Source organism: Taeniopygia guttata, chromosome 17 (genome assembly GCF_048771995.1).
Source record: "Taeniopygia guttata chromosome 17, bTaeGut7.mat, whole genome shotgun sequence".
Classification (NCBI taxonomy): domain Eukaryota; kingdom Metazoa; phylum Chordata; class Aves; order Passeriformes; family Estrildidae; genus Taeniopygia; species Taeniopygia guttata.
The window spans coordinates 6424634-6447862 of NC_133042.1; the positions used below are offsets into that span (position 1 = coordinate 6424634).

At 40.5% G+C, this 23229-nt stretch overlaps 1 protein-coding gene across 35 annotated transcripts in view; it reads right to left on the reverse strand.

Moving 5' to 3' along the window:
- Positions 1-23229, reverse strand: part of FNBP1 (formin binding protein 1) — a 92693-nt gene that overhangs the window by 59382 nt on the left and 10082 nt on the right. For all 35 annotated transcript variants that reach the window (XM_072936567.1, XM_072936569.1, XM_030287027.4 and 32 more), the window contains exon 2: positions 3948-4063. In XM_072936567.1, coding sequence (XP_072792668.1) covers positions 3948-4063 — 116 coding nt within the window. The remainder of the gene's footprint in view (positions 1-3947; positions 4064-23229) is intronic.

Here is a 23229-nt window from a genome sequence, read left to right on the forward strand (position 1 = left end):
CTCTCATCACCAGCAAATGCAGGGATTAGGGAAGGTGTGCTGCCCACCTGCCCCTCAGTGCACCTTGCTGGTATCAGCACCACGATGCACACTGCACTGCAGCACAGCACACCCTTCAATCAGTGCACAGCACAGAGCTGACCAATTTTAAGGGCTTTTCAGTGCTCCTCTGTCCTAAACTGAGCCCCATTACTCTCTTCTCTCTGACAGCCTCTCACCCTGCTGAGAAAGGGAAGCCATTTGGTTTAGTTGTACAAAGTTGTTTCAGTGATGAAGAGCAGCACACAGGGAATATTGATGGAATCATTGTCCGAAGGAGGACTGAGTTTTATCAACTTATCATTGGAGAAGTCCCAGAATACATCAAGTTGTAAAGAAGCTGCCTTTTCAGAGGTGTAACCCATTCCCTGCTGATGCTGGCTTTACTGCTGACTTGGGGACAGCAGGGCCTCTCATCTCACATTTCTTATTCCTTTTGTTCTCCTTGAGGAATTAAGGAGCATCTGCCCCAACAGAGTAGTAGCCAGAACGCTGGCAGATTTGCACATACAAACATGTGTTCCTCAAAATTTAAGTATCTTGACTGGAAGAGATCCAAATGAATATCTCTCTCTCTCAGTCTGTGCCTTCTCTCCAAGAATATGCTCTGAAAATATTAACTTCTCTAGTTTTGCAGCTTCCACCGAGCACCAGCATGGGAAGGGTTCTGCAAACTGTTCTGCATGATGAAAATAAATTTTACAGCACCCTTTGTATGCCATGGGAATGCCTCTTTCCATGCACCAGCTTGAAGGGGAAAGAAAAACCACAAGAAAAAAAGCACAGAAGGCTACAGTAATAAGGCATTTTCACAAGCAAAACTCCATCTCCTTGCACTGTCACACTGCCCAATTAATTCTGACACATACAGCAGCTGGCTTCCTGTGAATCTTTAAAGGTGCAGAAATGCTACAGAGCTGAGAGGGAAAAAAAAAAAAACCCACAGCCTGCTTTCACAGACAAAAACCACTTACCAAGGATTAGCATCTGGGTTAAACACTTCATTATCTTCTGTGCAATTTACACAACACACAAATGGAGTCTATATATTGAAGTTCTCTCAATTTTTTTTGCTGTTTTCTAAAATCAGATGCAGGGGTCTAACCAGATACACATAAAAACCCCCACAAGTGTATCCAAAAGTACTGCTGGAGCTCAGCATGTCCTGGTGCAGTGGCTCCACCAGCACTGCCCAGGGAGCAGTGACAGTGACACCTTCAGTGCCAACAGTGATTACAGAGGGAGCTAACACATAATAAAGATTCTGTGCTACTCTGAGCACCCATCTCCACGAATGTTTCAATTTGCCTTTCACTCTGCATCATTTTTTCCACCTTTACAGCTTGTTTCTCTGCTCCCATATTTCAGCTTGGGTGACAAATGTGAGAGAAAGATGTCAGACATCAGGGGTTCTGATTCTCAGATTATCCTGACACCTGAAGCATTTTTTCCAACACAAGCATTTTCCTTGAGGCCATCTATCCATCATCACATTAGGCAAGGGTTTTGACACCCTTTGTGATGCTCTGAGTGCATGTGCTACAAGGGAAGTGACAAGGACACACCACCTCAGCACTGGGAGCACAGCATCCAGCACATCAGAGTCCCATGGAAGTTAAAATACCTAAAATAATCATTCTACTACAGTTTCTACATCCCTTCCTGCCCAGACTAGTTTATTGATTCAATAAATGGAATGCAAAACAAGAAAATAACCAAGTCAGATCTGAAGTGGACTCCCAAACCAGGCTAATTGTAAATGGTATGTAGGTCCAACCTAAAATATTAAAATATACATTTGCAGAATTATAAAGAAGAAGAAAATAAATGTTTTTAATTAGAAGAAAATTTAATTTCAATAGATGACCAGACCGAGATGTAGATAGAGAAGAGCAATAGCTAGTTAGGGAACCCAGGCATGGAACAGAAAATACAAGTTTCACAGAAGGAAATAAATTTCAGGAGCTTTACTTACACTACAAACAAAATTGAGTTACATCCACAGGAGTACCTGGAGCTAACCTGTCTCTTTTTAATAATATTTTCTGCATGTTATGACATGCAGTGATGTGATGCAGTCCTTTTACACCAAATGGATGTGCTACAAAAAAGGTTTGCACCAGGCTTAAGGACGCTTATTTAATAAAAGCAGATGCATGATTTATTTTTCTTTTTAAATGTCCAGCACTGCTTTACCTCAACACTTGACATTTTTTTTTTGTTTTTTCTTTTATACTTCTAACTTCTTAGATGCCTCCAAGCAGCCCTGTGTTTAAGAGCTCCTTGGGGACAGATGTATTTGTCCTCAAACCATAAAAATGCAGAGAGGCAGGAAACAAATAGGCTGTGGTTTTTTGGGAGGTCTAGGACCTAGAATAAGAAATTTATTTCTTTATTTGTAGAATAAGAAATAAAGCTCAGGAATTCATAGTTTCCACATGGTCACAGGTAAAACAATCTTTCACTTTCCTTAACATGTTGTTTGTGTGTTTATTTTAATAATTAAGCTCTTTACACCTGGAATTTGTCATCCTGAATACTCCAGTGAGTCTGGTGCAGGATTGTTCCTAAGACAGGCCAGCTCACCCAGATACTCTGCTGGGCTTTCCCAGTCCAGTCATACTCTCTTTGTTCCAGCTCATTTTGCCTCTGTAATTCAACCTCTGCTCCTCTCGATAGGATGTGAGCAATTTGTTCCTGCACGAGTCATTTTCTATTTCCTGCTTGTCTGTAGCAGAAACCCTGGGGAACCCTCCTGGCATTCCCCTGGGAGAGCACACAACCATCAAGGCAGGGATTTATCTACTACCAGCTCCTCATAAATCACAGGCCATTGTGCATCTCCAATTTACTCAAACATAAGCAAATTCTGGGTGATATATATATTTTTATTTTTTTAATAGACACTGCGTTAGATACACAGATCAACAGCAACCTCAGATCCCATCTCTTTAGAACCTGGGAAGATGGAAAGAGAGCTCAAGATTATCACCATGCAAATAAAAGGTCAGTTTACTGGGGGAATTAGGAATAATTATTCCTGATCTCCCCTTCCCAGTTAACAGCAGGACTTCCAGTTTAGCACTGGTCACTAGTGGCTGCCAATGATGTTGTCCAGCAGGACCCCTGTGTGCTTTACTCCCTTCTAACCCCAATCACTTCTCAGTTTTTTCTACCTCACTGAGAAAAGGTGATATCTACTCCTGTGGGTTCTTAGCACCTCTTTCCCAGGACCTGACCTCAAGGAAGATTTTTTCTGTGTCTGGTTCACACATACTAGTCTCTGTCTACAATCGAACCAGGCATGGACAAATAGAAAATACCCAGCAGCAATTATTTGATATTAATTCATGAAGATCTCTGCTCTGATCAGGAGACACCTCAAAAGACTATAAAACTGTAATTCAAATCTCAGGCTGTCACCTTCTTAACTACATAGGAAAAATTACCAAAGGCTGGGCTGACTTTCTGACCTGCAGCTCCTTCCCATGCACATTCAAAAAAGGCCTGACTTAGTAAAAGAAAGCCTAAACTTTGCCTAACAAATGGTCATTATTCCGTTGAATTCTTAAATCCTTCAGCATTTTTACACAGCAGCCCCAATTTCATGGAAAACATTACTGTACTGTCCTCCAAGCCTGAGCCATTAATCATGCATAAACTGTGAGTAAGCCCTAGTGTGCTGCTCAGCCACCTCAATAACCTCTCTTTTTGCAAAACATATAATTACTGGCAGATATAATACAACAGGATCTTAAATTAACTTTTACTTTCCAATATCTAAGTTAAAGCTATTTTCTAAAAGCCATTATTATAAACAAAATCACGACTGACACAGCAAACTTAGAGTTGATTACAGGCTCTGAAGAGATGCAACTCAAAGTCCAGAATTTTACATATCAACTTACCTAAGCTGCTTTGCATAGCTGAGTTCAATCTCTGTTCTTTCTTTTACAAACTTGATGTACTTTTCCAGAACATCAATACCCCACTGCGTGTGTTTTTCTAAGTTGTCAAACTGGTCCTGCAATGAATCAAAAAAAAAAAAAAAAAAGTTTAGTCTCATTGAGCACAGAGACAACTTAAAATTAATTTACAAAGGGAGTATTACCATTCAGAAAGTGTTGTTAATATTTTCCATTACCAGTTAGATACTTTTATAGTGAGACAGGTTTTTAATCAACAGAAATCTGTATTTTAACATGAGCCCAATTCAGTAACATTCTTCATTACTCATTTCTGAAGCAGTTTCATTCCAGAAATACTGGCAGCTCAATTAAATGCCATCTTCTAATAGAAAAACATACTTAAACATAGGACAAGAAATAGATACTCATTACAGTATTTTGTTTTACTCTGAAGAACTAATAGAAGTTCTATGAATTTGGAAACTACTCCTAAGTAATAATTCTGATTTTCTTGTGAAAATTGTAGATTTAAACTCCAGCTTTCCCAGTGCTATGAATTTAAAATGTTATTCAGAATAGTTAAATATTTTTACAGAGCAGACTTCAATTCCTTTGTAGCCCGTTTTGTTCTAAAACAGATGACATGTTGCTCCCCAAAATGACATAGGCTATATTTTCTGAAAGTTTTTCTGTCTACCTCCATTTAGATACAGATACTACTTTGTTCTTCAAATATTATTGCCCTCCAAAACAGTCACACATGTTTTCAATAAAATCAAGAACATTCCACAAGTCAGTCTGGGATTTGCAAATGCCAAGAGAAATTAAGCAACTCTAAATCCAAATTAATTATCCAAGCCAGTTTATTACTATCTGCAGATTTCAATTATAATCACCTTATTTTTTAAAATTTGGTTATTTCAACAGCACTCAAATTCCAGAATCCATTCCACACAGCTTTGCAGAAGTTACTGTTTCTACAATACTTGAAATCTAATTTTTAAACTGCAATACATTGAATACTTATTCTGACAGACATACACTGTAAAATAAACAAGGGCTTTAATATCAGCCTAACTTATTTGGCATCAGGTTCCATTATGGTTTACAAGGAAAACAGAGAGTAAATTTGTACAATCTAGAAATTAGATTGACCATGTTTTCCAAAAAACTACACACAGCAGCGGATTTGGGTGGGATGCTGAACTTCCACTACCAACGATTCTGACAGAAGTGATGCTTCTATGCAAAAGTTTGCAGAGCTGTTATTGAGATACCAAAGCCAGACAAGACTACTCCCTTTAGACAGAGCAAAAAAAATAACTGAAAGCTACAACAAAGCCTGGTTTGTGGATGTGTTGCTTATATCAAATATCACTTTCTGCTGTGTAGCACATCTGGCTGTGACACTGAGTTACAATGGTACACAATCATGTACACAGGAGCTAATAAAGAAAATAAACCTGCTCATAAAGCTGCTTAACTGTAACTTGAAGGGGAGAAATAGGAACAAAGAAAAGAAGGAAAAAAAGGAAGACAAAATCTGCAAAACACCATGAAGAAGGGAGTTAAATCGGCAGGTAAGACTCGTGGAATAGGACACACAGGGTTTGTGCATTGCGTGCTTGCTCTGCTTTAGCACCAGGCACTATTTCAAACCAAGTCAGCCCAAACCACACTAGGTTTCAACTTATGTCAGTTTTAGTCAATTAAAGAGGCACTGGGGGCAGAACAGCAAAAAGGTAATAGTATAAAGTTACAAACATAGTAAAGAACCTCCAAGTGCTCCAGGACTAAGTGCTCCAGAAACTACAAGAAAGTGTTTAAGGGCAACTGAAGTAAAAAAAAACCCTCTAACTACACAAAATAAAAGGCTTACTTTCAGCAATAGAATCACCCTTGAACCAGTGTAGCATCAGCCACTCAGAAAGAGGATGTGTGCATTCTGCAGAAAGGGAATACATGGACTAAAAATGTCCATGTTTGCGTATATACAAATCTCAATTTCAGACAGCTTCAAGGCAGGGGAGAAGGCAAAAATCAGGGGTAACAGTGGTCCTCCTGTCAGAGGGCTCAGCTCAGCCTGCAGTCTGATGCCAGCACAGAGAAGCACCTTCTGCTCTGCTTCAAATGTACAACCTCTCCATCTCTGGGATTATTCTGGAACCAGGAGAGTAATGCAAACATGGCCTTTTAAAGGTTTCTGATAAAGAGGTCTTCTAGCTCTCCCACACCCTACTCTTCCATAAATTACATTATTTAACATAAACACATGCAGATAAAATAAACACCCCATGGGGAAGTCCATTAGTAACAAGTTTACATGGATTCACACACTCCTGATTTAGCAAAGGGAAATCTCGGGCAGGGAAATTCACCCTGTATTCCCTGTAAGCAAATTTAATCACCTTTATCAGATCATATTTGTACCAAGAATCTAGCTTATTATCCTATTGTGAACCCATCCAAAGAGGAAAGGTCAAGGTTTCCCAGAGGAAAGAATGCCTTTCAAGGAGATCCTGCCCTTCAAGGCAATCCAGATTCCCAGACAGAGCAGGTTCACCCTGAAAAGGCAAACAACCCTGGTGGTGGTTTGTCCAAACCTCCCACCATCATCCCACCCTGAATCAATTCTCAGAGCATCATTTAGATCAGAGTTTGAATAAAAGCCCAGAAATGGCTCCAGGTAGCCGCCTCAGTGTGGGCTGGCATCCCACAGAGGGACCTGCTGGACTGTTTCTAAGGCCTCACTAGGCCAAGTTTGGTGAAATAAAACTCCCTGAGGAGCAGTGTAAGAGGAGCACATGGCAGTGCAGCTGTTGGACAGATCAACCGGGGAAGATGCTGAATTTCTATTTATAAAATGAGATGAGGCACTTGCCCTGTGCCAAGCTCTAGGCAGAGCCACCTCAAAAGTACAAGCACTGATCTCCACTATCAAGAGAAACAAGGGGAAGTTTAACTCTCTGCAGATTTGCTAAAGAGAAGAGTTTCTGTTCTTTTCTGGGCATGGAGCAGTGCTGGCCCAAGTGCCATTTCACTCAGCAGCCAACGCCCCAAAACAGTGTGTTACACTGGGGTCATGCATTCCATTGTCCCTTCCCTTTGCCGAGTGCCTTGAGGATAAAAAAAAGTCAGTAAAATTGGCAACTCCATCACTGGCTGAGCATGAGATTCCAAAGGAAGGGCAGTGCAGCCAGAGGGACACGACACAGATTGTCCTCCTCCTTCCATGCACCTGGAAGGACAATGAAGGTAGGCAAAAGCTCAGAGTTAATGAATCAAAGGATGACAGAGGACACAAAATGTGTTGATGGCACAGCATAACCTTCAACTCATAGAATCCCAAAGTCCAGGGATACATGTAATCAATGCAAAATAGGACTTCTGAAGTAGAGATTTTTGAGAGTGGTTAACAATATCATGCCTTCAAATAATCAATATTAGAAACATTTTATAGAAATTTATTTACTTTTCTCAAAGTTCATTACAAAAATGCATTATCAATAGGAATCTGGAGTTAAAAAAAACCCCATCAATTATTCTGGAGTCTAATGAGAACAAAACATGTATTCAGCACAAAGTGCACCAGCCCTGGCAGAGATGGCTTAGCAGGTGAACTGTGCCACTGCAGCTCTGCAGGTTCAGTCATCAGCTGCAAGAGGGCTCAGGTGCCCCATGAGCTGCTGTTTCAGCTTTCAGTTTCAATACACAGACTCTCCTCTGTTCATTTTTGCAGCATCCTCACCCTTCCAGTCAGGGAGAACATTAGGAAACAACAACCTCCCACAGGGCTTTAGCATTCAAGAAAACAAGGCAAGAAATATGATGCAATGTTCAGTAAGAATGCTCCCACTTGGCCACAGTGAGGGAGAAACAAAAGGTCACACCACACCTGTTTTCCCAGAAAAAGAACCATCAAAACATTTTCTAGAAGAATTCACTACTTTCCTCTGGCTCACAGACTGGTTCACACCTAAGAATGTTCTTTGAGCAGAAATACTGCACTGACAGTCAGCTGTCTATCACAGCTCATGAGTAGGCTCCCACCACAGGCTTCATGTTACTACGTCCTTCCAACCTGCCAAATCTCATCTTCTCCCAGTTTCAAGTGCCTGTGTTTAATGTGGTATCAGCTTACTAAAAAGAATAGACTTCTAATTGCCCATCACAGTATGCATGTAATTAAACAACTTGTGGAACTGTAACTTACCCCCCTTCATCAGATTCCACCTGCTTCCCAAAGCCAGCAACATGTGCCACTACAAACACTTCCCCAGGTGATGGAGGAGCTGGAGTACAGGAGCTGAGCCACCTGACTCAGGTGGGAAAGCAGAGCCCCTACTGCTTAAAATAAAAACTGTTCAGAGCTTAACATATTCTTCAACACGCACACAAAAATTGAAGTTCTGAAGAGGGAAGTAGAACTTGAGTCATTAACTTGAACAGGAATTTGACATCCAAGTATCCAGAATGCTCTGAATATTTTAACCCTAAGGCAAAGTGCGTTTCTAAATTCATTTTCCAACTTCATTTCTGTTCCCATTAATTCTCTCTCAGTGCTTTTACTGCTGCCCAAATAACCTCCCATCCATGCATTCTTTCTGAAATTTGGTTGCATGCTTGTTACCCTGACAATGCTTAAAATGGAAATAGTGCTGCCCATTTTCTTTGCTTCATTTGAATGGTTACTTTAAGCTGTCAAATCTCCTTCACTTCTCAACTGCCCTCCTGAAGTCACATTCCCCAGCTATGCAAAGTATTTTGGGAAGAGGAAAGTTAGCCATTAAGGGGGAAAAAAAAAATAAAAACAAAAACCTTCTTCCCATTTCTTGACCACACAGCATGGAGTACAAACAATTATTGAGCAATAAAGTGTTATTCATGAGGTCTTTGAAGAACAGCTCAGTGAGATATTCCTTCCTCTTTCTAAAAGACTTCCATCTATTGCAAAATAGTTCAACACACGGCATTCAGATCCAATGATGGACCTTCACTTGCCACCAAGAGGCTCTTCAGCCTTAACATGGACTGAAATAAAGGGGATGTCCTCACTTTTCTCTTGAGCTGCAGCCCCAGTCCCTCTGCAGCCAGACAGACTCACCCTGCTCAATTCCAACACACAGCCAGGCCAGAAGAATTGGGGTTTCTACTTGATTTCAGCTGTGAAAGAAAAACTTTAGATTCTAGGAGAATTTTCCAATTCATTCTGCAATTTAAATCTTCCTGTCAAACCTGCCCAGAGTAGACTGAGCTGGCAGCATTTACTGTACCAGTATCCAGGCTAAACTGTCACTGTCACCCTTTCTGCTGCTGTCAGGGGTGACAGTGCAGAAGCATGAGATTAAGAATGCTAACACGGAAGAAATAATGAAGAAAGGATCTGAATTTTCAGCATAGTCTAATAACAAATGAAAAGCTTTTATTTTTAGCACATGCCTCCTGTAATTCTCATGCAGCAATACAACAAAAGACTCAGGATTCTTGAACATTAAGAACATTTGAAGACTTTCTACTACCTCATTCCCCAGTGAGTTTGATTCTGTTTCCTCGCAAGATTATTTGTTTACATACTGTCATTAATAGCAAAAATAGTAATAGGGGAATTAATAGCTAATTTTTAGCTCTGATCATACCTTCTCCTCCCATATATTTTTTTTAAACACTCTCATTCACTTTCATAGGCAAAAAGGAATTAAAGTGAAGATCAAGAATACATTACCGTGTTCAATTTCTAAATTCCTTTTTTAGATTCCATGGTTTAACAACTTCAAATTATAAAAATAATTAACGAGATGAGGAGCCCTTCACAGGCTCGGCTGAGTCCCATATGGCACTCCAGGGCTGGCAGAATACACGGGAATTCAGATCACAGATCCTCAGAGACCTACAATAAAGCTATATGCAAATCTTAACAGTCTCCAGGCAAATTAATAATGAAAGAAAATGCATAAAATACAGGCTACCACTGCAAGAGCTTTCCAGAAAACAGAGATGAGTAGAGAATACCAAAGCAATTCAGCATCTGTTGACTCAGCCACTACTGATGAGAATCAACTTCCCACACAGAACTTGTCAGCAAGTCAGTGAAACCCTAAGTTAATGACACTAAACAAATATCCCTGATTATATATGGAACACAGGACACCAACCTTTCCCTTCCTGCAGCAGAGACAAGGAGCACTCACAGCACCAGAGAGCACAGAGGGATGGGGCAGGGACACCATCTCTGCCAGGTTCACACTCACATGATGCTGTGGCTTCACTGGTTGTTTTCTGAGTGAACCTTCCATTGCCCACACATCCGGTTCTTCGTAACAAAGCTATTTATGATCACGTGCATTTGTCATGCAGATCACATCTTCAGCCACACATGCTTAATTTCATTTTACCCTTCAAGTATTAAATAAATTCCTCTCAACCTTTTCACCAGGATGCCTAAACAACCATGATTTCTGCTTGAGTTGAATAATAAATAGCCCAGAGAAAAAAGCCATCTTTCTTGCCCATCTCCATCTTCCTTTCATTACCATCCCCTAAACATATTTTTCCTTAAAGCCCTCAAGGTTAACTGTGCTATCTCTTCCATTCACCTGGTAACTAGACCACAAAAAGAAATAAGATTTTTTGCTGCATCATTAGGAAACGGAATGTATTTTAAATCTGTGTGAAGGGGAATTGACAGAAAGTAAGAGTGGAAACAAGCTATGTTTTAGATTGAAATATCTTTTATGTTCCTAGATAAACCCACCTCTACCGTCCTGCCTGTTTCAATAGACATTACGAATAACGCAGTTTCTGGGCTATATTTCAGCCTTGAAATGCTTAACCTCCCTTCAGCATTTTGCTGAAGCTGGAAAACAAAATAAGTTCTAATATTTATACCAATTTTAATTTGGGTAGAAAATAACATTGCCCCAGTATAATAGCAAGGCCCTTTGCACAGCCTTGTAATTTTATTTCTGAGACCAACCACACTCATCCCCACCCCAAAAACCACCTTCCATAAACTCAAGTGTGACCCTTCCTGCTAATTAATCTGGGGTGCTATCCCACAGGCAGGTTTTGGCCATACCTTAACCCTTACCTGGATAAAAACCTGACTTAATTCAAACAAGAAGCACTTCTGAGAAAAACCATGAGCAGCTGGCACAAAGGCCAGCACCTGGAGAGCAACATGAATATTCCAGCTGCTCTGAGGCATGGCCAGCCCTGGGAGCACAACCAGACCAGCAGGGCTGACAGGGAACCAGTTTGATTGCAACATCTCACAAAAAGATCCACCTACAGCAGAGCTGCACAGGAACATCCCCACTCCTGAAAGGGGTGAGCTTTGAACTGGTGAACGTTCAATCTCCTCATAGAGAAGGTGAGCAACACCAGACTAAAACACAGCACTGGGTAACAGAGCCCATGTCAGTGAACAGCAGCAAAGCCAACAAAGCAGGGCTGGGAGGGAGAGCGGCTCTCTGGGCAGCAGCAGGTCGGCAAGAGGCCACCTGTGCCTGCTGGAGAGGTCACTGGGTGACCACCGTGGTGACCCACTTCAGCAAACACCTAGTATGGAAGCCTTGCAAAAGGCAGCACGTGGTTCACGGGGAGAAGCACAACCGATGTCATTGACTGCCAAGGCATTCACACACACGCTCTCAGTGCCTACAATGTCTCGTTCTCTCTGCTGACAGCTTAAACTGTGAAGTGAAATTGCTCCTTTTGCAGCAGCCAGAAGGTTCTGAGTCAGAGGCCACAGAAGCAGTGGAGCTCCAGGAGCAGGTGATCCTACAAGAAACCTCCTGGTCCTGCTCCCAAGGACTGCTCTTGCCACTGCAGCGAGGAGCCTTCCTCACCAGAGCCCAAACCAACTGAAGCCCCAAAACCTCCCCCACCCTCCCCATCCTGGGGTCAGACCAAGCCTCCTCCTCCTCCTCCTCCTCCCTCGTATCCTGTAAAGGATGTGGTAAAGCAGAACTTGTAGTCCCTCCATAGCAACGGGGCAAGTAACTGCACTAACACAGCAGCCAGGAAGGAAGGTGAGAGGGGATGTACCATCTGAGAGAGGATGTGGTTGCTGGTACCGCAGCAGCTCAGAAAGATGCTGGAAGAGGTAAGATAACAGAGATGAGTGATTAATTTTGGGGAGTGGGAAGGCAGGAGGATGTGATCAGTTCAGCTGCAGCAGGACAGAGCTGATGAGCAGCAGGTGAACAAGAGAAACAGCAACTGAGCCAATTAGTGGACAGTGTTCTTTTGGAACAAGGCAGTTTTTGATGGTAAATTATGTAGGTTACGTGTCCTAGACTGCATGGACAGAAGTATATCCATCATGGAGCATTAGGCTTTATTCAAACAGGCACCTGAAAAGGCCATAGTCAGGCATCTCGTGCTCTTATCAGTGGGAGATCCTTCCAAAGATAATGTTGCATCTCTTGAAAAAGGAAATGTGCTTCTTAGAGGTGTCACAGTTTCATGCTCTTGAAAATGAATTTTATAGCTCTCTTTGAATAAGGAAAAGGCAAGGCTCAAAAATCACCATATCAATGTCCAAGGACACTTTTCATAGATGTCCATGATGCAGCAGTGATTCATTTCCTTCAAATAAATTTATACACTTTGAGGTTTGAGGCACTGCACGACTTTGCCACAATGAGAACCATCTGTCACCAGCAGCCCATTCAGAAAGGAACAGTTCTTTTCAAACCTACAATTCTGCTTATAAAACACACTCAAGAAACCCCAGAACAAGACACATTTTTGTTTGAAAATACATTATAATGTGCAAATTACAACCCAGGATGTAAAAAAGCTCTTAAGGAACAAGATAATAAGAGAGAAGCTACAACTAATGCCAGATGTTAAGTCGGACTATTTTTATTGAAGGACTGAGTGCATTTCAACCTTTTCATGCACTTGTTCAGTTATTTAAAGACAAAAACGCACATGCTACTTCTTTTGATGATTCTAGTGCAATTCAACTGATTTAAGTGAGCTTATTTGTACTAGGTATGAGGATAAACAGCAGAATCCAGACTGTAAAATCCAGACTCATTAGCTAAGCAAAGGCTCATAACTACTAAAATCTACTGGGGCCACAGAGATGATGCATCTCTACCATTAGAATTAATTACACCCGCAAATCTCATTTAAAAAAGAAAACCAAACAAGAAACAAAGAAACAAAACAAAGCAATGCTTGCCTCCTCCTTCTGCTCATCCTGGGGGAACAGGAATGGGATAAAGATTTGGTTTTTGCTGACAGTATCCAGAGCTGCAGCCTGAAAGCTGCAAGGACCCACAGGGATTCACTGTTCCGTGCATTATAAACAAGAACTTTGAAAATGAGCAGATCCTCCTGGTTTGTGGGGCTCTGCTGCTAGGAGGGTATAAATCATGAGCTGCAGCAGAGCTCCAGATCTGAGCTGCCTCCCCCAGGAGTTGCAGCATGGTAACAATGCTAAATATATGCTGCTGTTGTTCCAGGAAGGTTTTTCAGTTGACAAATGTTGCAACTTTTCACTGCTCCCCAGCACCATCCCACTTCCCCGATTTAATACACACCCATTCGTGTCTTCTGAAAGTATTTGAACAAATGCAATTTTAGAACTAATTCCCAGCAAATCTTTTGCTGTCTGGCCACATCTTGGATTAACTGTTGACTGATTTTCATCCTCTTTTTTTTTTTTTTTCCCAGTCTGCAAAGCTCTCCCTTAATAATACCAGCTGTTAAAACAAAGATCAACAAGAGCTCTTGCCCACGGTTTCCCCTTTGGGCAGCTGTGTACTGATTATTAAAAATGAGCCATAGAGTGTTCCTGCTTATTGCATGGCATGGTTAACTACAATGGAAAGCCAAATGGGCCTTCTGATCCATTTAAAAGAACATACATAAAAAAGACAATTCTGCCCTCTTATCCAAAACCATACTGAATCACAACAGCAGAATCTCATCCACAAGAACAATACTTGAAACTGTAGCAGTCTGTGGGAATGTTTTTTCTTTGGAAATTAGCTTTTTGCCCAACTTCACCACAAGCCAATGGCATACTGGTTTCATCATGTAGAATACCCAAGTTGTTTTGTGCATCCTCAAAGTCAAAATTTATTAATTAGTATCACACATTTTTGAATATGATTCAGCTCTGAGCACACAGTTGGAGTTTAGGAAAGGGGTTTGGGGGGATAATTTTTTTTTTTTTTTTTATATCACCACTTAAAAACAATCAGTGACATTATTACACTTTGCAAATAAGAGTCCTTCGTCTCCCTCTTATCGAAATCAGCCCAAAAAGATAACAGTTAAAAACCCAGCAAAGGTCTTGTCAGGTATGCCTGGTATTCTCCACAGCAAAACTTCTAATCTCCACTAAATAAATCCCCTGGTGGGTGTAGAACTGAGCCCGTGTGCAAAGCTCTTTTCTGTACATGGTAATGCAGAGATGTATTTATTCACTAAACACAACAGCCTTTACTCCTGATACTCCTTTTTACCTCCTCCCCTGGCTGTGAAGCCAGAGCTGACCTAACTCCAGTGCAGGCACCATGTCCTTCCAGGATGTTTATGCAGACACTCAGAAAAGAAAAATGCTGTAAGAATCACTAATTCTGCTTAGCTTGAGGCTAACTCTTGGAATCACTGGAGCAATGGCAATAACTAGGGTTAAAAAACTAAGCTCTTCCACTTCAGAGTGTTCTAAACCCTTCCTAAAGTTCAAAAGAAAATTAAAGATCTGGACTGACTGTTCCTTCCTCTCATTTCCAAATTAAATGGAACAAACTGCTGAAAAACTTCTTTGTAGATGGAGTTCAAAAAGCATTTAATACCTCAAATACCATGACATGACAAATACAATCCAAGATTTTTCAAGAGCCACTTCACACTCAAGATCAAATAAGATTATTGCTATGCCTGAAGTATTTCTCTCTGCCATTGCATTCCATTTTTAACCCAGAAATTAGATTAGGTGCCTCCACTCTGACCAAAAAATAGTGAAGTTTCCAGAACAGGAAGATTATCAGAGATATATGCAATTCAGAAATTTAATACAATGGATAGAACAACAATGTCAGAGTGTATAACATTTAAAATATCTGCAAACAACAAAGTTGGTCACTTCAAAATATGCTAACAAACATATTCTGTTCAAAGTGCATTTCATAATTCAGAATTATCTATTCATACACTCCACTCTGTGGAGTGGAGTCAAGCTACACTGGCAAAAAATGGATAAATTCTGGAACTAGGCCAGAAATACAAGCAAAGAGCCAAAAGAAAGCTGTAGAGATTCTATGCCTTAAATCCATCTGTTAGGGTTTCTCACACAGTTTTATTACAATAAAACCTGGTCCTTCATCTAGCTCTAAAAATGGCAACCAAGAGTCCTCTAACATCCTGTCACATATTTTTCTTTTACCCAATACCTTTCTCCTCTCCGTTTTTCACTGATAAACATTCAGGGAAGAGCTTAACCCCAGCTGCATCTGCATGCTGCTATGTTTTAATAGAGTCAGGCCGTTTATCTCAATTTTGACAAAAACATTGTTTCAGTCTGATCCCACTTGCATAAAATATTCAGACTTCAAGATGATCCTTGCCATGCTTCTCCTCCTCTACAAAAGACAACATCACCTGTACAGCCAAAGAATTACCAAGCTAAAATATGGTCAGACTAAAACTAATGTGGCAGCTCTACACATCCTGCTAAGATCAGAAACATCCACCTGTGCATCAAAGCATGAATTGCTATTGATAATAATTCTTCAATTACTTCAGTCTCTTATCCTTTGGAGGAAGAGAGCATATCTTCCTATTCTCACATGCTCACTTCTGTGACATTTCTATGAAGATTATCCTCGGGTAACAACTCCCATTAACTATAGTGTGAGCTTGTGTTACATCAAAGTTTAAATCTGAGGAAAAGTAATCGCATTTCCCTTAACTGAATAATCACTGTACAAAGCCTCTCAAAGTCCACTGGGTCTCCCCCTTCTCCCAACAGAAGCTTCTCTCAGCCCTCAGTACTAAGACTGCAGCAAAACCAAATGAATGCATCAAAGTAGGTGGAAGAAGAAGGGGGAAACATCGTGCAAAATGCTGACCCACCAGAAGGAAACAAAGCATTTGTTCAGTGGTGACAATGAATAATTTAATCTGAGGAAAATCACCAAACAAACATCAATTAAATTACATGCTAGACTACAAGAGAAAGTTCTCCCACACACATTTCAGGTTTGCAGAGTCAATAGAACAGCACAATGCACCCAGAATTGTAACAGAGTCATTCAGGCTGCTCACTCAGGGATGCTTGACATTCTCCACAGTACATATGATAGTAGCAAGAATCTAAAGAGAGAGGTAAATTTAACTCCATCACACTAAACAAACATTCACACAAGAAGAATACAGAGACCACGTGTCACCCAGCCTTATAAAATGCAAGAAATCAGAGTTCAGGACTGGAGCTTACAGCACAATTGTCTCTACCACCCATCAATTCTAAGTGCTCGGGCACCTGAGCAGAGAGCATTTAAAGCAAGTTGTAGCAGCAGCAAAGACTCCCCAGTGTAACAGCAGCCTTGTTGTGCTGAGTGCTGCCTTTACCCCAACAGCTCCTGCCCTGGCCTGGCTCTCAGGAGTCAGAGACACAATAAAACCACAGGGGAACCACAGGGACCCGGCGGTTTGCTGCCTGTGCCACAAGGATGCTGCAGGACAGCCCCGGCACACAAAGCTCAAGTTCACTCTGCTGACCATGCTGTGCCAGCCAAGACAACCTAAAATTACAGTTTCTAGAAAGTAGGGCAGCTACAGACTGTCCAAACCTTTCGGTCTGGCTCCCTACACAGCCTCCGGCCTCTCGAAGAAAAACAGTCTGAACATTTTATGGAAATAAATCAACAATTACGGTTTCTTTTGACCAATATGGCTTGGAAATGTAAGCGTTAGGAATAAATGACATTTTGCCATCCTGAGCTAGAAGAGCAACATCCTTTGATCCTTTAAGTAAGGACTGCTCCCCTCAGCAAGGATATTCTGCTCCTAAGCTGGATAGGCAAGTCTAGCTGAGCAAAAGGGGTAATCCAGTTTTCTTGTGACAACAATCTCATTTCCTTAGGTTCCAAAACCACATGTGAATATTTTATAACTCATGCTGTAACAGTGATGATACCATGATACAGATTTCAAGCTTCCACTGCACTTGAAGAAATAAATATCTTTACAATTCTAATGGAAATTACATAAGTAAACAGCCTCCTATTAATACAGTTTTCAGACAAGGTTGTGAAGAAAATCACTACCCAATTTAAAGCAGTGCTTATTGGAGACAAGATTAAAAAACACACTCGGGTCACACCTGTCTGACCACTTGCCCCTGCTCACCCCATCATCTAGAACTACATATTTGCCTAAATCCAGGAATAGTGAAACAAGGAACAGAATGGAACACTGGAGTTTTTTGCTTTCACTAAAATATTCGGTTCATCCTCTAAATAAAATCATCTACTTCAAGACCTTGAAAATTGACTTCTAAAATGTTAAACTTTTAGTAGTCATTGACAACAATTCATATCCCTCTCCAGCTGCCAGGCAGAATATTGGTTTTGAGGAGGAGTGTGTTGTGTCACCAAAGACAAAAAAAAAAAAACGTTTAAGGTTATATCAGTTCTACTCTGGCATTTAAATAGTAACTTAAAATACACATAAAATCAAGCTGAGGCTGTATCCAGCCTCATTAAAACCACATTATGTTACAAGCACCATAAAGTCACCCTAGGACATTTACCTAACTGCAAAGGCAAATATTTTTGCAACATAAATCCTATGCATAAAACCATGCAATAAACGATCCAATAGCATCTAAATAAAGGCACTAATAGGAGGCTCATATAATCAGTTATACAGTAAAACCTAGAGCACAATCAAGCTCCAAGACAATTAATACTACCAGGAAAAGCTCTTACTAACTTTTCCAAGGCCAGGACGCACAACCTTTCTGAAGTACAGATCTCCAAATTCTTTATAAAGCTGGTAAGGCTACGGCAAGCAGACAAGAATTTAAAACTCTCTTTTAAGGAGTTTAGAGCCAACAAAGCTCCTGGTATTTTAGTGCCATTGCAAACTCTTGTAACACTGCAGGCATTTAGAAGCCCCAGCAAATTAATATGCTGCACCAACTCATTTGGTGAACAATCTCATTCAGATCTTAAGCTGCTTGTCCAGGGTTCTGAATGTGTGAGCAGGCTGAAAAAATCTGAGGCGCCGCAGATATTTCCTGAAAGGGTGCTACAGTTTTTCAAGTGTAAAGCTGCTTGCTGCACTTTGGACTGGTTACTGGGACAGCAATAAAAAGCATTCTTGTGTCTTGAGGGCAAACAAAACCAAGACCACCACACCACATATATCATGATGTGCTTAGCCAAAGGACTAACACAAACCATGGTTAAATGTTATTAAAATCTTTGTCATGGAGAGCTGCTGGTTAAGTTTAGGCCAGTGTGACAACATAGTGTGTGTTACAGGAATATTTATTAATTAATTGGTTCATTAGGACTTTGTAATAGCAAAGTATGCTGCTCACAGAGCACACGGGGGGGAAACTTTGTGACTAAAACTTACAGATATGTCATCCTGATTTCCACTCTTCTCACGTTCCTGGAAGATCATGTGGAAGGCTATCACAACACCACCAACAAATAAACACAGGGAATGCTTACATTACAACCTGCTCCTTGTGTTTTCCTATCACAGCAATAACAAACCATGAAGCATCAAAAGAGGATGGCAAGCACAGCACTGCTCTTTTCTGACACTGTTGTGGGAGGAAGTCTAACAAATGCTTGTCATTTCCACAAAGTAATGGATTCCCCAACTCTGGCATAAACAGTGCCCACAAATTGCACACAAATCTGTCACAAATTCACTTCTTCACAAGAAGAATGATTCTCTATTTAACATCAGCAGCTGATAACACAGCACTAACATCAAACACAGCCAGCTCACAGATAGAAGTGCTGCAAACAGCTTAAGAGCAGACTGACATCTCGCAAGAGAACCATAAATTTAGGTCAGCTCTTTGCTGTGCTGCTCAGCAGAGCAACATGAAACAATGTGATGTGCACAGTAAGATGTTGGTCACTTGGGCTCACTGTTTCCTGCAGCAAGAGAAAAACTGCAGCTCACTTTCAGTGCATCTTCTGCAAACTTGCTGCAACTGGACAAGCCTGCAAGGTGGAGATCAGGCCATGCCATTCAGGAAACTGAATCTCCCTTTCTGCTAACATCCACAGGATTCACAGTGCAACAGTTTCCAAAGACACATGAAGCTGATTCCTACATTGTTTTTGCACAGGGCCATGTAGGGCACCTCACAATCACATCTTTAAGGAGTAATTCATTCCTCAAATGAAAAGAAAATACACACATTCCACCCTCCCTTTATCAGGGATGTGTGAACATCACCCCCACACAACTTCAGAAGTCTCGATTGGGAGGGTTTTAAGCAGATGCCATTAAATATTGATGTTGTATTTCATTTTTTGCATGACTATTTATTTGAAGAGAATTAATTAGTACATTGAAAAACCTCTTTGAAATGTGGCTGTCAGACATACATACTTTTCATAGATATCCTCTATTTACTCTTAGGATTGTCCCAGACTACAGTAACTGTTCAATAGTTACAATTTCATAATACAGAAGAACTTCCATAACAAACATAAGCACAAGAGAAATTGCCATATTTTACCCCAGACCAGAAGAGCCATAAGATGGGAGAGGCTGAGGATTTCCATATCCTTCAATGTCTTGTGCTTCATCCTTCCAATATTCCTTGTCTTTAATTCTTGTCATATAATTTGCAAGACAGGGACCATCAATGCCTGGATTGCACAGCGCCTACCCAGCAAAAAGGGGTGGGATCAAAAATATTGCCAATAAATCCAAGTTCATGAAACAAACAAATATTTAAATGGGAAAAAAAAAACCAAAAAAACCAAAAATAAAACAAGAGGCTTCTGGAACAGTACAATACTTTAAGCACTGCACTTACTAAACAAAAGCATTACAAGGATTGACATCTTAAAAATGACACTGAGGCATTCCTCAAAAGTCTTGCTGGATGGATTTCCAAATAATTTATTACTGAAATGAGATGGTACTAGCCATTTACTCAAAAGTGGAAGATATTAAAGGGTAAGTCCTTACTTTTGTGGAAGAGACATCTAGCTTTGGATATTACAGTTCATCAGAGCAAATGAAAACTCATCACCTCAAAACACTGTTTTAATATTTGTAAATATCTTGCTGTTTTATTATGTTGCCAAGTCGCCATCAGCAAGTTTCTCTCCAGTGCTCTGGGTCTCCCAGAATAAGTCATTTGCTACTTGGTGTATTCCTTTGCTAAATGCACTCAAGTCTGTGAGAGGTTATCACACTGCTCTTTAGGCAGCATCTTTTGGAAACAAATATTGCAAATTCTAAAGTACACGGTGATAAGACAAATCTTATGAGTAATGCAAGAAAGGCAAAACAAACTGGTTTTGGGAATAAATAATCTACTCACAGGAAGTAAGATGCATGGGGGGGACATGGGAAAATAATGGGATATTTAAAAAAAGAACCTGCCCTGCTGCAAAGTAAAGGTTTTTTCTAGCAGAGGTCAGGACTAAGGTGTAAGGCATCTGCACAACAATGTGTCAGCCTCCTCTTCTTCCCCTTTCCCTCTTCCTCATATCTATGCTTTGTTTACTTCAGATTTCATCCATTACAAGGCTGCAGCTCTGCCTGTTGGATTAAAGAGCGCTCAAACACACAAGAAATGCTTTTTGTTAGAAGAACAAACAGGAACCTCCTGTCCAACCTTTGACTTCAATGGGCCTGAGCTACTGATCTTCACACAGCAACTGCAGCTTCTGGGCTCAGTTCCCTGCACGTCCCATGACTCCCCAACCATTTTATCACACAGGCATAGACCAGTTGCTTGATGAGCAGTTGAATCATCTAAAAAATATGAAAGAGGATACTGACTTGAATCTACGAGATGCTTTATCTGCCAAGCAGGGAAAACAAGTTTGGCCTCTGAACCAGACTGATTCAGAGAGGAAGAGGAAAACAAATGTGTATTTATCTACCTACAAAGAAGGCAGGGAAAGAAAGAAAATGTCTCACCAATTGACAAGAACTTCCCCTCCCACGGTGAGGACAACGAGGTCACTCAGTGCTCTACAGTTGTTCCAATAACAATACCTTCCACTTAAAATAGTTTTTGGAAGCTACAACTCTGGTCCAAAGGTTGAATCAAAACTGCTCCCAGCCAAGGAAGGGAAAATAAAGGGTTTGTTTTTCACAAAACCTGAAGTTCAAATCTACCTCTCCAAATTTTTGGCCTAAACTGGTGGGCCAAGAACCATGAGATGCAGTGAAGTTTATGCTATGGGAAAAGATTTGGGCAGAGCATCTCTGAAGCCAGAGGCTCAAGATGATATCCATCAGGGACATTCAGAATTCACAGACAAATTCTCTATCAAAGAGCCACCCTAAAACACTCCAGCTTTCATAAAGTCCCCAGGCCTTACAGATATACTTGTAAAGGATTCCAACATTCTGTAAAAATAAAATTACTGCTTAGCTGGCTTGGTCTGCAGAGTGAGATGGACCAAGGCAAAGTGAGGACTAAGCAAGACAGAACAGCTGTCATGTGGGCTCCTCATTTTTGTTTTTTGAGTACTTTTGTACATGAATTACATCCATAAGCACATCTAACGAGACTACTGGCACTTTGTAGTTAGTTCTTGTTTATGAGCATTTACTATACCAACTAAAGCTCAGTGATCAAGTTTCATTGCTCCTCCAAGTAAAAGACAAGTAAAATTCCAAATAAAGCTGAATACAACCATGACATTTTTATCCTTATGAAATTCATGCAGATTATGGACTCTGCAAATTTACACAAGCAAACACAATCTTAACATTTTGTAAAATAAAGACATAACACAATATGCATAAGATCCCACATTTCCTCTATAGTGATTGTTGTTTTAAAAGTGGTCTATTTCCTGGCTTTAAGAGGCCTAATTCTACTAATTTGGTATTTGTAGCCATATCTATTTTTGGAACAGCTACAGAATACACATACAAAGGAGAGAAAATAAGTTCTAAATGCAGTGCCACGAATAGAGCTGTATAGTTCATGCATCTTTTCTTCCCTAAGAGAATCTGAGCATTAAGCATTGTACCACACAAAGAAAATGTATTATGGTCCCCTTTTTAAGGATGATTTGTGCCTGTAGCTTTTTTCTGTTACTTTTGGGTTCATCTTCTGATTATTTTCAAAATTCTCCTATCCACAAAAGCCTCTTCAAGTGCATTAGGGCTTACACACTAGTCCCAGACTGTTTAATTTAGCCCTAATACCTTGAGGAAGCTTCAGGATGGATTGTTGCTGTTCTGATTAAAGAATCAATCCCACCCCCTGCCAGGAAGGTTGGATGGATGCCTTGCTCCCAGAGGGAAATCACCACTGACCAGCACCTCCCAAACACCACAGGTGTCAATATATCATTAATAAAACCCCCAAACACTTCATTCTTACATTCTAACTGTAAAAAGGGGGTCTCAATTTCCATTTTGACATTTTTCACTTGTTCAACTCTCCTAGTGTGGATTCTGGCTTTTGATGCCTCTGTCACTATTCCATTTATTTCTGTTCTCAGAGATTAACCCACAAGCAAACCACAGAAGACTACACCAAGCCAACAGCAGAATAAAGTCAATACAAATGTCCATAACTGTGTGCACGAAACCCATAAATATCATGTAGAATGTCCTCTGACCTCTGTGTGAATGGAGCACACCATTCTGTCATGCTGTTCCCAACCATCAAGTACTTCAACTCAAGTGCTAATAGCCAAGTGAAATATTTATATTTGTATTGTTTAGCTCAGCAAAGATTTTTGTTAGTGGAACAATTCAACACACTCCCTTGACCATTAAATGTTGGCACTGTGTACCTTTCAGTTCAAGACTAAGTATTTTCCAAGAGTGACAACTATGCAGACCCAGTCTCCAACGATGCCTAAATTAGGGGCATGTGTTTCAAAACAGCACATTTGCTAGCGAAAATTGTAGTTTTCCAACAATTACAGCTTTCCTATCTCAAGATTGTTTTGTGTCAATCATATTGAACCTCTGGGAAATCAGCTTTCAGCAATTTTATATGTAATACAAGTATAGGATGATGCAGACAAGAATCAGAATAGGAACCACAATGCAAAAAAAAAAAAAAACAAAC